We start from the raw sequence: 12,548 nt of genomic DNA on the forward strand, positions 1-12,548 counted from the left end.
TGCTAACAGCAACACTGTTGTCTCATGCCTCCAGAACACGCTGATGGGTTGTGTCACAGTCTGACAGACATCTGTCCAGTGCTGAAGCCTCAGACTCAGGGCTTAGCCAAAGATGCCTGGGAGATCCCCAGAGAGTCGCTTCGTCTCGACCTCAAGCTCGGACAGGGCTGCTTTGGAGAGGTTTGGATGGGTAAGCATGGCTTTTATTTAGCTCGGTATTGCCATTGAACTAAAGACTATGGAGGGAAAAAAAAGTTGTTTCTGGCAACTTAGGGACTTGAAAGCTCACTGTCGAAGAGTTTGTTTTTTTGTGACTTTGGTTTTTACTGGTTGGCTGGTCATATTTGACAGCACTTGCGTCTTTTATCAGGAACGTGGAACGGTACAACCCGAGTGGCAATCAAGACTCTGAAACCTGGCACCATGTCCCCGGAAGCCTTCCTGGAGGAGGCCCAGGTCATGAAGAAGCTGAGGCACGAAAAGCTCGTCCAGCTTTATGCCGTGGTGTCAGAGGAACCCATCTACATCGTCACTGAATACATGGGAAAAGGTTGGCATGGACTTGAGCACTTGAATGTTGATTCGTTTTCTGACTAATTGTGATATAGAGATGTCCTGAAATGATCCCATCATGTGATTTTCATCTAATTCTCTATCAGGTGAAAAAGATCATTTTTATTCATTTTCTAAACATTTAAAGGTCAAAAAGCTACAAATTAACCAAATATGCAAATGTATTGCCAAATACAACATAGCATCTAAGTTTTATACTACACAATATTAGGTTTCTGTTTAAGAAAAAAATATGAATGATTGAGTGAGTAACACTATCAGAACTGCAGGCATGCACCTCACCTACAGCCAGCGGCACGGCGGCGGGTTTGACTTCATAGATTGCTTGGAGGGAGAGACGAGCCAAAATATACTCCTAAAATACATCCACATAGCCTGGTATAAAGAAGCCTAGTCAAAAGAGTTGAGAAAGCGACAGACTGTGTGACAGATGTGACACGTCCAAACGACTTCACTTCAAATAGAGGTTTAATGAGTGTAAAGTATTGTTTGTATTATAAGCTTGTTTCCCCCACTCATTGTCATAAATCAATAGTGTCGTTTTTATATGAGCACATAACCAACAACTACGTAGATACGTGGACTCTTAATTAATTAACTCTTAATTATTAAGTAGAAACTTAATTTTAGCCTACACAATCCTATAAATGAGAGAGAGAGAATTTTATTTTAAAAGTAAGCAAGTTGTGCTACAAGTTACTTTATTAGTTAGATTCAACAGAAGCCAGCCAAACAGATCAGCTTGCTTCAATCTTATGACCAAACTCATAAAACAGGTGAGCCATTATTGGTTGTTACCTGAGTATCAGTCGACAGCAACTTGCAAAATGGCCGCCCATGAGATGGTTAAAATTGGGTGGCTTTTAATGCTGAATTCACATTAAAATTAAGATATCCTTTATTTGTCCCACACTGGGGAAATTTACAGCCTACAGCAGCAAGAATGTGGGTAGAAAGAAGAAAGAAGAAAAAAACAAACAAACACCGTTCAATTAAGTGCAATATAAATACAAAATGGATAAATCGCAGTGCTATTTACAGTTGTTTTTCACATCATTTAAATTATTATTATTATTATTATTGTTATTATTTTTATTCAGCAGCCTGACAGCAGTCGGTAGGAACGAGCGTCGGTATCTCTCCTTCTTGCAGCGCGGGTTAAACGCACGCTATATTATTTGGAATACTGTGTTCAGACTAGTGGGGCTGCAAAGAGTGACTAAAATTTGTGACTTGACCTCCCCTTTAACTCCATAAAAACCTTTAAGCTGTGTTCTAATGTTCTCCCACTCTCTGTGTACCTGCCTGCAGGTAGCTTACTGGACTTCCTCAAAGGTGAAATGGGCAAGATGCTCCGACTCCCTCAGCTGGTTGATATGGCATCACAGGTCAGCATATATTATATAGCAATATACTGTACATTTTTTTTTGGTATCATTTGTCAGTGTCATTGAGCCAAGAATGGTTATAGCTTCCCTTTTACGCCATTTTTGTATCACCATTCAAAGGACAGACAAGGATAAGAAATTACACACAATTGGAGTTGCACGACGGGATACACTGGGGTCACCCACGGCATTTGTAGTTTAGGGGGGAAATTAGTATTCTGGTTTAGTTTATGGTCCTGCTTCTTGGTCAGATTGCTTCAGGGATGGCTTATGTGGAGAGGATGAACTACGTGCACAGAGACCTAAGAGCCGCCAACATCCTAGTAGGAGATAACCTGGTTTGTAAAGTGGCTGATTTTGGCTTGGCTCGTCTCATCGAGGATAACGAATACACAGCCAGACAAGGTCAGTAGAAGGAGTCGACCTGCAGCTGGGATTTCCGCAATGGGAATGCTGGCATTCATTCTTGTAAGGCGACACTGTGTTGTAACTTATTGTGCAGGAGCCAAGTTCCCCATCAAGTGGACGGCTCCCGAGGCGGCTCACTACGGACGTTTCACCATTAAATCTGATGTCTGGTCATTCGGGATCTTGCTGACCGAACTGGCCACCAAAGGAAGAGTGCCCTATCCAGGCAAGCCATGTTTATTTAGGTCATGTTTTTCCAGTTTGCTCGTTTTACCGCCAGGGACATGTGGTCAGGGTGGGCAAGTGAGGCAATGCCACCACCTGTTGGCTGTTCTCTACACGTGGGGAGTTCAAATAAATAAATAAATCCATAAAATAACTTATGATTACATTAAATTACACCATGTTCCCTTGAGTTCTAATAAATGTCTTATTTCACGTACTACACATGTTGACCTTCAACAGTCTGTCTACTATATTACTGTCAATATACACTGTTAGACCAGCTGACGACGAATTTTTTATACATGGGCTACTCTTCATTGTAGAAAAGTTCGATTATTTAGTTTTCTTTGCTGTCCCACTAAAACTACCATATTTTCCACACTAAAAGGCACACTGGATTTTGTAATTGTTTTCATATATTGGTGTTATAAGACGCAATCTACAATGCATCCACTAGGTAGAACTACGCTCAAGGAAATGCCAACAGAACACTACACCCTGATTTATATAGCGACGATCAGATGTCAGTAAAACGTATTTCATAAAGCAGCGACACAGTTCACTTATTAACCAACAGCAAGTTATAACATTGACTCGTGAACGTTGAGCTCTTTTGCCGCTGCTCTATTTCCGTGTTCAACTGCGAAACCGATCGCCTTAAGTTTGAACTCTGCGTTGTAAGCATGTCTCTAGCAAGGAGCCATTTGGGGGTTGACATATTACCATAATGACCATACACAAGGCGCATCGGATTTTAAGGCGCGCTGTGAGCTTTTAAGAAAATGGAAGGCTTTTAGGTGCGCCTTTTAGTGCGGACAATACGGTATAAGAACATATTTGCAAAAATACGAGGGGTTTAGTCACTTTCTCTTTGAAGTGGGACAGTCAAGTCTTTGAAACTGTGGAGGAGTGTGTGGGTCATGAGTGTTCTCACCATCTTCCAGGTATGGTGAACCGTGAGGTTCTGGACCAGGTGGAGCGCGGATACAGGATGCCGTGCCCTGCAGAGTGCCCGGAATCTATGCACGAGCTGATGATGACCTGCTGGAGGAAAGAACCTGAGGAGAGGCCCACCTTTGAGTATCTGCAGGGCTTCCTGGAGGATTACTTCACATCCACCGAGCCTCAGTACCAGCCCGGGGAGAACTTGTGAGGCAGCGTGTGCATGAAAAATGTAAAACCAGCCTCAATGGCGGAAACATTTCAGTCCAATCAGCAGCAACTTCCAGTTTTGTCCAAAGTGACTGCCACGAAGACCACAGTGTTCCAAAAGAGGAATCCAACTGTGCTCTCATACACGTCTTTTTTTTTTTGTGTGCGTGTGTGTGTGTGTGTGTCACCGAGGAATTGGGCCCTCTTTCCTGAAGTTGGTGACGTTGACACATAAAAAAACATTGCTGCAAAGTAGCACTGAGAATTTTTTTCCACTGTTATCTGTTCAACGCTGGCTTGCAGTCTTCCATTTTTTATTTTATTTTATTTTTTTAAATTCTGATCTTCAGACTGCCATCAGTGGGATGAGTTCAGTTGCAAACCTTTGGCTTTCTTGTACGTTTTATTTTTGACTCCCCGCAACTGGAGGCAAGGTCTGTCTGAAATCAGTTGTGGCAAAACAAATGGCTACTGATAATAAATGTTCATCTCAGGATGGAGAGGAGCAGAATTTTGCAGCAAAAAACGTTTGTGCCAATGACATTTTTCTACTCCCATCCACAGTGCAAAGGTACGACAGTGACTTTTTTCACATGGTTTAAACTGTACCAGTTTCAAGCATTTGAATTAAAAACAGGTGATTCTTCATTAATGTTTCTCAAATTATTTTGGCCCCTTGTATTTTGTGTGCATTTCTAGCACAACCATACACTGGAATTAATTCAGATTCAGAAAACTTTATTTATCTTAATGGTACTCGTGCTGGCTTTCTAAGATTATCACTGATCACATGTTTCTGCTTCAGACTACCTTTTAGGAAGCCCTCCCAAGCACTTCATGCACGGCAAATGATTTGGTATTTTTAAAATAAATGCAAGTGTAAATATATTGAATGTTTATAATTTGTATATAAACACATATGTCATCTTTATAATTTATTTCATTTAAAAATAACCCTTTTTGCCTTGAGCGTCACGCAATTGCGTCAATTCTGGCCCATGCATAAAAGAAAAGTCTGTAAAAAAAAAAATACTCATAATTATGTAGTTGCAGGAATGATGTACTTTGACCAAAATGCATTTTAATATGGGAATGGAATCAAAATGTTGAAGGTAATACGATCTTAAACATGCACACTAGCCGTAGACGTATATTTTCTTGTAATATTGCAACTTTTTTCCTCATATTACAATTTTATTCTTGGAATGTTAGGATTGATCTTGTAACAGTATCTCTTGTGCAAGTTTATTCTATTTTTCTTTTGACTGTGACCACCCAATACTCCTTTCTACATAATCAACTTTAATCTTTTCAGTTCTGAATTCTGTAACGTCAAATGATGTATTTAGTATATAAAAACACTTTTGCGTTGCAGGTATGATTATTTACGCATGTATACAGTATCTATCAAACGTTTTGGTTGTTTTTGGAGAAAGACAGGTATATGATCGTCCACCAGCCCTACGTGTTTACATGTCGATTATTTTTCACAATCATTCTGGTGATGCATGAGGAGGTGCATCGTCGTTCAGAGGTACGCATGATTATTGTGGCACCGAAGATGCAGCATCCTAGTCCTGTGAACTCAATTTAGTTCTTTAGCATTGCCTCAATTGTGCTTTTACAAGTAAAATTTTTGAAATATACTGTACATGCACAAAAAGCGCCATATTGCAAGTATGCTGCCTTGTCAACAAGCCAAGGACAGTTCCTGTGGGCTTCAACTATGCAGTTTTTTTTAACATATAAATTGGTGATTCCGCTACGGTACATAATCTTTTCTACTGTATTCAATGGGAATTATGACAAAGCTTTGTGATAAATCTTCCTGAATATTGTTCCAATTTTAGTAATTTGCTTGAATTAAAAATATATATAATACACATTTTTTTGCAGAGTGAATTGTTTTATGTGTGATTTCAGTTTATAGGATTCATATCATCTACTGATAGTAAAGCATAGCAGCAAATTGAAGGACCGTATCATACAATCTACTATATAATAATAAGAATAAACATAAGACGAAAAAAAAGCCGATTTGCGGGGGGGGGGGGGGTTATTCACTGGATTTTACCGTCATATTCATGCCATTTACGGAGTACAAACAAGAGGTGGCCATTTGTTTACACAAGCGAGGTCAGAGGGAGTTTTTCTGTTTTTCCGTCACTGCACAAGAAATGCTTCGTAAAAATCTGTGTTATTGCTAATGGGTTACACATCTCTGCGTTATTAGCAATATTTAAAAATAAATAAATAAACAGTGGTACAAAGAAAACAAAGTATGTCTCCGGCATTGAGTTTGTGTCACAATTTGGTAAATTTAATATTTTTTCACATCTATATTAATTAGTCATTCTATCTGTGTGGATGTCATATGTATTTGATAACTGCATATTATGGCACAAGTGTCAATGATACCTTTACATTTCATTTTTAATGGCAAGAATTGATGTTGATCTAACACGTAATGCAATAAAAGCAAGAATTTAAAAAATATATATATATATTTCAAGTTAAAATTACACATGATGTGCGCGGACAAAAATAGCCATGATGAACAACTTGAAAAATCGGGCTGGTCAAAAGGCACCCATATGCTCCTTCTCCAGTTTTCTGAAATGTATTGCTTCTCTACCTGTCCCCGGACCGCTGCGGGTGCACGCAGGGATCGTTAAACTGGTGTACAGTATACGCTTTGGCCACACGATGTCGCCATATGACCAACAGGCGTCTAGCGCCCGCCGAGCCTGTAGGCGGACCAGCGCGAGGCTGGGCAGCGGCAGGCAGCATCGTCCAAGCCGACATCAGATGCAGACAACAACAGTGTCAGATCGAGAGGGAGTCGCATTCGTGTTCTCCGCTGGCGATGGATGTCAATTAAAGGGTGGAAACAGCAGCGCGCCGCAGTATACCTCTAAGTTTCAGCCCCATGAAGGAGCTCCGTCCCGGCTGAGTTCGGGAGATGGGAGTACTCAACATTGCAGACCAGGTACGCCGACGAGGGGCGCCGTCTATTTGCTGGCAAGCTCCTCTGCGCATCACGGCGCCCATTCGAAAGATCGACTTGTTTTAAAATTCTCGGTTTATACGCATCCCACAGATTCATCGGGTTGATGGCGGCGTTGTAGTTATCACGACGTTCATTTCTTTTTGGGTGGGGGCGGTATTTGAATTCCCCGTAATAATTCCGGATCTGCGCTTTAGCTTGCGGCTAACCAAATCCTTTCGACGAAACCAGCAAGAGAGACACTCAGGCCCAATGTAGTGTAGGCCTCCATGAGGGATCTATCTATTTGCTGGGGATGTCGTCTTTTTGCGTTAGCCCCAATATCGCGTGTAAGGTCGCCTAAAATGTTATGGCTGATGTAGGGCAGTAGAATATAAATGCAAATTAATACATCACCGATCGATTAGTCCGAGTTGAATGGAATGCGGTTTGCTGCAACGTTAGCGTATGGTTAGAATGGAATGTGAAACCTTTACAGTGTAGTCACTGTAGAATGCATGCACAATGAAATTAGGGTGCAACTTCACATGCGTCGCATTATTATAGACCCGGAAAAAAAATATTAAAATGAGAACTATTGTAAGTAAGGCTTAATGCAATGGAAATAGCCAAGCGGTGTCTTTGACCATCCCGCCCCATGTTCCTCCTTACGATTGTGACTGTGCTGTATTTGTGGGTTTCAGCCTCCTCTGGTCCAGGCCATCTTCAACCGTAATGCTGACGAAGTACAACTATTATTGCACAAAAAGGAGGATGTCAATGCACTGGTAGGTGTGCACAGGAGCAGAGCTTGTTGTTGTTCAACACGATTCTGATCATGAAGGCCATGGAACGGGATTTTCATTCTTTTTCTAATTGATCAGGACCAAGAGCGCCGTACGCCTCTTCATGCTGCTGCATGCATGGGTGATGTTCATATCATGGACCTCCTCATTGAATCAGGTTAGACATGTGCTTTGGTTTACTATACTGCACTTATCAACAAGTGAAAATACACATTTACACATAGAGTGACCAAATACTTTTTGTTGTCACCCCCCCCACCCACTCCCTCCCCGCCTACATGCTTTCAATACATCTCAGCCCAGTCCATCCTGTGTGAACTTTGCTAACAAATGACAGTCGGCAACTCGCACCGAGACACTTGACGATTAACTGTCACACGCATACCAGCTCGCCACACAGGAAAAACTGTAACCCCTGGCGTTATCGGAAAACATTTGAGGCACCACAGCAACGATACTGTTTTATCTTCTTTTGAACCCCAAACTGTCAAATCCTACTCAGCCTCAATGTAATTGATACCTTTGTACCCTCAGGTGCCAATGTGAACGCGAAAGACCATGTATGGCTCACCCCCTTGCACAGGGCAGCTGCTTCCAGGAACGAAGTAAGTAACATGCTTCATTTTTTTTAAATATCAAAATGTGTAATATCAACTTGCAACCTTCATCATGTGATACCTGTGCAATTTCTCTGCTGATGTAATGTGTTATTCGTATTTACAGTGGTGAGAATAACTTATTAGACCCATGATGTAAACCACAGTTGCTCCAAATTAACTTAAGTAATGAACATTTTTTGTTTCCCTTTGCTCAAGTTAACCCACCGTTATATAGGAGCTCTTTCACCAAAATGATATTTGCAATGCTAACATATAACTATTGTTGCTATCTATTGTTTTAAATGTTCTGTTTTACCAAAAAAGAAAAAAAAATTGTCAAATATATAATTATCTCATGATGATAGCAAGGGCTATTCAAAAGGTTACTGGTTGACTGTTATGCTCAAAGTCTGACTTCTCAGAGAAGTCTCGTCAGCTGTCCCGAAAATTTGGTTAGAAAAAGGTCCATTAAGTTTGAAATTCCTCATTTCTGTTCAAAATGGTACAACGTCAAGAGCTCGCAGGAATTTAAAGAGTCTGCATTAAAGTACTTCATGATGCTGGTCTCTGGATCACAGTTGATCGAACACGTTGACAAAATTGGGAATTTTCTTTGAGTGCACTCCCAACGCAACTTTTCAGGTTGCTAAAACTTTCCCATAGGTCAAGTTTAAACAAACACCGTGACAAAATTAGGAATTTTCTTTGAGCGCACTCCCAACGCACCACACAATGATTCCTCACGATAATCTTTCCAAGACAACCAATGATTGTGCATATTTTAGCTCACCGATGACCGTAGTGTGACACGGGTAGATTTTCTTGTAGTAGTAGTAGATGGTCAACTACAGTAAACTAAAACACTTCTAATTGTTTCCACAAAGCATATGCCTTTGCTGCTTTGTTTTATTTTTGTGCGTGACTGCCATTTTTGTGTTAACATAACCTTTTTCCATTGGTTTAAAATGACCTCAATAATGATCGCAATTTATGTTTGCCCATGTGTAAAAGTTTCCATTTGAATGTTAGAATTAAGTTAACTGACTTGTGTGACTTGTATGATAATGGCAGCAAGAACACTTGCATGTTCAGGAAGGAGAAAATTATAGAGAGACAACGAAAACTGCTAACTCAAGGAAATACACCCGAGTGGAAACAGCACAAAGTGCCCTTTGTGTCTACAGAGGGCAGTGGGTCTGCTGCTGAGGCGCGGTGCTGATGCCAACGCCCGAGACAAGTTCTGGCAAACGGCGCTGCACGTGGCGGCCGCCAACCGGGCCACGCGATGCGCCGAGGCCTTGCTGAGCCAGCTGAGTAACCTGAACATGGCTGATCGCACCGGCAGAACTGCACTGCACCATGCCGCTCAGAGTGGATTCCAGGAGGTGAGGCACTCTTACAGAGAGCTGGACACAAGAAATGCTCCTCAAAACGACAAAGCACAAATACGTATGGAATTTCTGCTAGATGGTGAAGCTGCTGTTGAATAAGGGAGCCAACCTGAGTGCCATCGATAAGAAGGAGCGACAGCCCATCCACTCTGCTGCTTACTTGGGTAACTCACAAAAATCTTGCATCTTTGTGCTGTAGTGTCAACCAACTCACTTTTGTTTCATTTGTTTGTCGGGCGTCATCAGTCAGTGTACAGGAGAATAAAAAAAACAAGGATCTTTCCCATTTTGACTTTTGCCTTGTTCCATACCTAAAAAAAGAATTCCACCACAGGTTCCCACAGGTCCTTAAAGTTAATAAAAATCCATTAAAAAGAAGTTCTAAGTTCTAGTTATATTCTTAATTGTCCTTAATTTTCAGGGAAAGCTTCTAAAATCAATAAAATCCTTTAAAAAATATTATTTGAAAATAAATTTAAGTTTTATGTGTTCTCAATTTAAAATTTTCTTTGTGTACCGTATTTTCACGACCATTCGGCGCACCGTATGGTTGGGCGCAGTCTCATTAATGGGTGCTATTTCTGTATTTTACACATAGACAAAACACACTGTATTATTGGGCGCAATTTTAAAGTGGTAAAACATACGCCAGCTTAAACATACGGCATTCATGCGCGCGCTAAAAACACGTTAGCTTGAAGCATACGGTAGCATGCCAAGGCATACAGATACAAGCTAAAAACACGTTTTTAAAAAGGCAACGGAAGCAAAACTGAGTTCCGTTGTATTTTATTTAACCATTGTACAATGTACTCACGTTTTTCGATCAATCATCACCCAGAAATCAATCAAAGTCCTCATCCTCTGTATCAGAATTGAACAATTGTGCAAGTACCGGTAATCCATCAAAAACGCCGCGTTCCCTCTCGTTGTCGGTCACTCTCATTGCCATGTGGCTCCACAGAAATGATGCCGGCTTTGCCAAAAACTCGAACAACAGTGCAAGCAGACACGTTCGTCCAAGCAGCCACAATCCATTCGCAAATTGTGGCGTAACTCGCCCGGCGCTGCCTCTCACTCTTTGTAAAGTCGTGTTTGCCATCGATCATTCATTGTTTCCATGCCGTTCGCAACTTTACTTTGAACGCCCAGTCGCAACTTTACTTTAGGGGTGTTCACACGGCACACATTTGCTCCGGCGCTGCACCGATGTATTTTGTTGCGATATATTTTGCACCGCAGCAAATTGTGTGGAGCGTTCACACGTACAAAGCCGCTGAGCGTGTCTGCATCGGCACAGCGTCGGTGCAGCCCCACTTGCGTTCACACGGCAGTTTCTGCAGCGGAGCAAAACGACAGAAAACAAATGAGCTGTCGTGTTGGTTCTTTTTAAAACGTATACACAACTCAAGCGACTACTGGACAGGCACGTCCTTCTCCTTCTCGGTCTCTGTGCCTTCTGCTCGAGAGTGACCGCCCCCGAAAACGTAAATCAACGATGACTTCAATGACACTCAGAAAAGCAAACACGTAATGCGCCAAACAGAAAATCAAGAGAGGAAATCACAAAATAAATTATATGGGGGGCGGGGGGTTGTGAACACATAACAAAGGAACAAACTACACAAACAACTCCGAGACAGTCCAGTCTCCTACAAAAGGAAAGATGTTACCAGCCAAGTCTTGTGTCGTTATTAAACAAACACATGACGGAAGTCCGACAGAGCGCGAAAGCAACGCATTCTCGCCGTACGTAAACTCTTCACAAGCATTCGCTCTGGAGCAAATTTAACCCAGTTGCGTTCACACGTGCAAATTTACACCGGTGCTGCTTCGCTAACAAGCATTTGCTCCGGAGCAAATTTTTAAACCACCTCCCTGAGGTGGATCAAATTTGGTCCGGTGTAAGCTGTTTTCCGGGGCTACGCCGGAGCTAATTTGCACGTGTGAACGCTCTACTGGGGCAGCCCCGGCGTAGCACCGGACCAAATCTTGCCGTGTGAACACCCCTTTAGAACGCCCGGTTGATGCCGATGTCCAGCGGTTGGAGTTCTTTAGTCAAGCCTCCGGGAATAACGGCAAGCTCAGAGTTCATTTGCTTGACTTGGTTTTTCACCGCTGCTGTGAGATGGGCACGCATGCCAAAAGCATAACCGATGGCTTGAAGTTTGAACTGAGCTTCGTAGGCGTGTCTCTTTGTAGAATTTATTTTCGGGGGTTCTTAGAAACCAAAACCGAAGTTGTTTTGCAACAATGCACATAGCCACACTCTATACAGGTGTTGGTACCTGCTTGTAGCGTCCCTTTAGCGTCCACTTACACGCCCACCCTTCACTCATTGGCAGACTTCTTCCCCGCATGCCTCTAACTCACGTCTGCCTTTTCTCTCTCTCTCTCTCTCTCTCTCTCTCTCTCTCTCTCTCTCTCTCCATATATGTAGCGCATACACAAGACGCTCTGCATCATAAGGCGTCCTGTCCATTTTGGAGAAAATTTAAGACTTTTAATGGTGCCTTATAGTCGTGAAAATACGGTACTTTATTTGAGAATGAATTCAAGTTTTTTTTTTCATTTATTACAGGTAGGACAATGAAAATTTGACATCCAGTATGTCAAATAAAGGGTTAGCTGATTGCCCCTAAAAATAAAGGTGTGCCCTTCCTTTGGCAGCAATGGTTTGAACACCAGCTCAGTGATATGTGGCTTTCTGTTCAGCCTGCATATTGCTGAGCGGGCATTAAATCCACCGCTGAATGGAGAAAACGTCCTTTTAAAAAATTGCTAAATTAGCCCTCAAAAGTCCTTAAAAGGTCCATAAATAAAAAGCAAGTGGAAGAGTGGGAACCCTGCAGGACAGTACAGTATGCCCCTTATTCCTCCTGACACACGTCTTATTACCTGTATGTGGCCCTAACTTTACAAACATTTTGGCACTATTACAAAGCTGGGTTTATGTACACCAATCTTTAACATCGTGACCTTTTTTTTATTTATTTTATTTATTTCTTTTATGTGAGACA

General features: G+C 41.8%; 2 protein-coding genes across 5 annotated transcripts in view; both read left to right on the forward strand.

Moving 5' to 3' along the window:
- The window catches only part of src (SRC proto-oncogene, non-receptor tyrosine kinase), a 33,779-nt gene extending 28,148 nt beyond the window's left edge, over positions 1–5,631 (forward strand). For all 4 annotated transcript variants that reach the window (XM_086104961.1, XM_086104976.1, XM_086104968.1 and 1 more), the window contains 6 exons: positions 35–190; positions 371–550; positions 1,885–1,961; positions 2,213–2,366; positions 2,464–2,595; positions 3,539–5,631. In XM_086104961.1, the coding sequence (XP_085961087.1) occupies positions 35–190; positions 371–550; positions 1,885–1,961; positions 2,213–2,366; positions 2,464–2,595; positions 3,539–3,747 (908 nt within the window). In that variant the 3' untranslated portion in view covers positions 3,748–5,631. The remainder of the gene's footprint in view (positions 1–34; positions 191–370; positions 551–1,884; positions 1,962–2,212; positions 2,367–2,463; positions 2,596–3,538) is intronic.
- Positions 5,632–6,530: 899 nt separating this feature from the next.
- The window catches only part of ankrd52a (ankyrin repeat domain 52a), a 29,809-nt gene continuing 23,791 nt past the window's right edge, over positions 6,531–12,548 (forward strand). Inside the window, exons 1-6 of the mRNA XM_086104999.1 lie at positions 6,531–6,735; positions 7,437–7,520; positions 7,617–7,695; positions 8,073–8,143; positions 9,322–9,522; positions 9,605–9,692. Of these exons, the coding sequence (XP_085961125.1) occupies positions 6,709–6,735; positions 7,437–7,520; positions 7,617–7,695; positions 8,073–8,143; positions 9,322–9,522; positions 9,605–9,692 (550 nt within the window). The 5' untranslated portion in view covers positions 6,531–6,708. The remainder of the gene's footprint in view (positions 6,736–7,436; positions 7,521–7,616; positions 7,696–8,072; positions 8,144–9,321; positions 9,523–9,604; positions 9,693–12,548) is intronic.

The sequence above is a fragment of the Hippocampus guttulatus genome, chromosome 1 (assembly GCF_054856545.1).
Source record: "Hippocampus guttulatus isolate MCC_2025c chromosome 1, RoL_Hgut_1.0, whole genome shotgun sequence".
In the NCBI taxonomy this organism is placed as follows: domain Eukaryota; kingdom Metazoa; phylum Chordata; class Actinopteri; order Syngnathiformes; family Syngnathidae; genus Hippocampus; species Hippocampus guttulatus.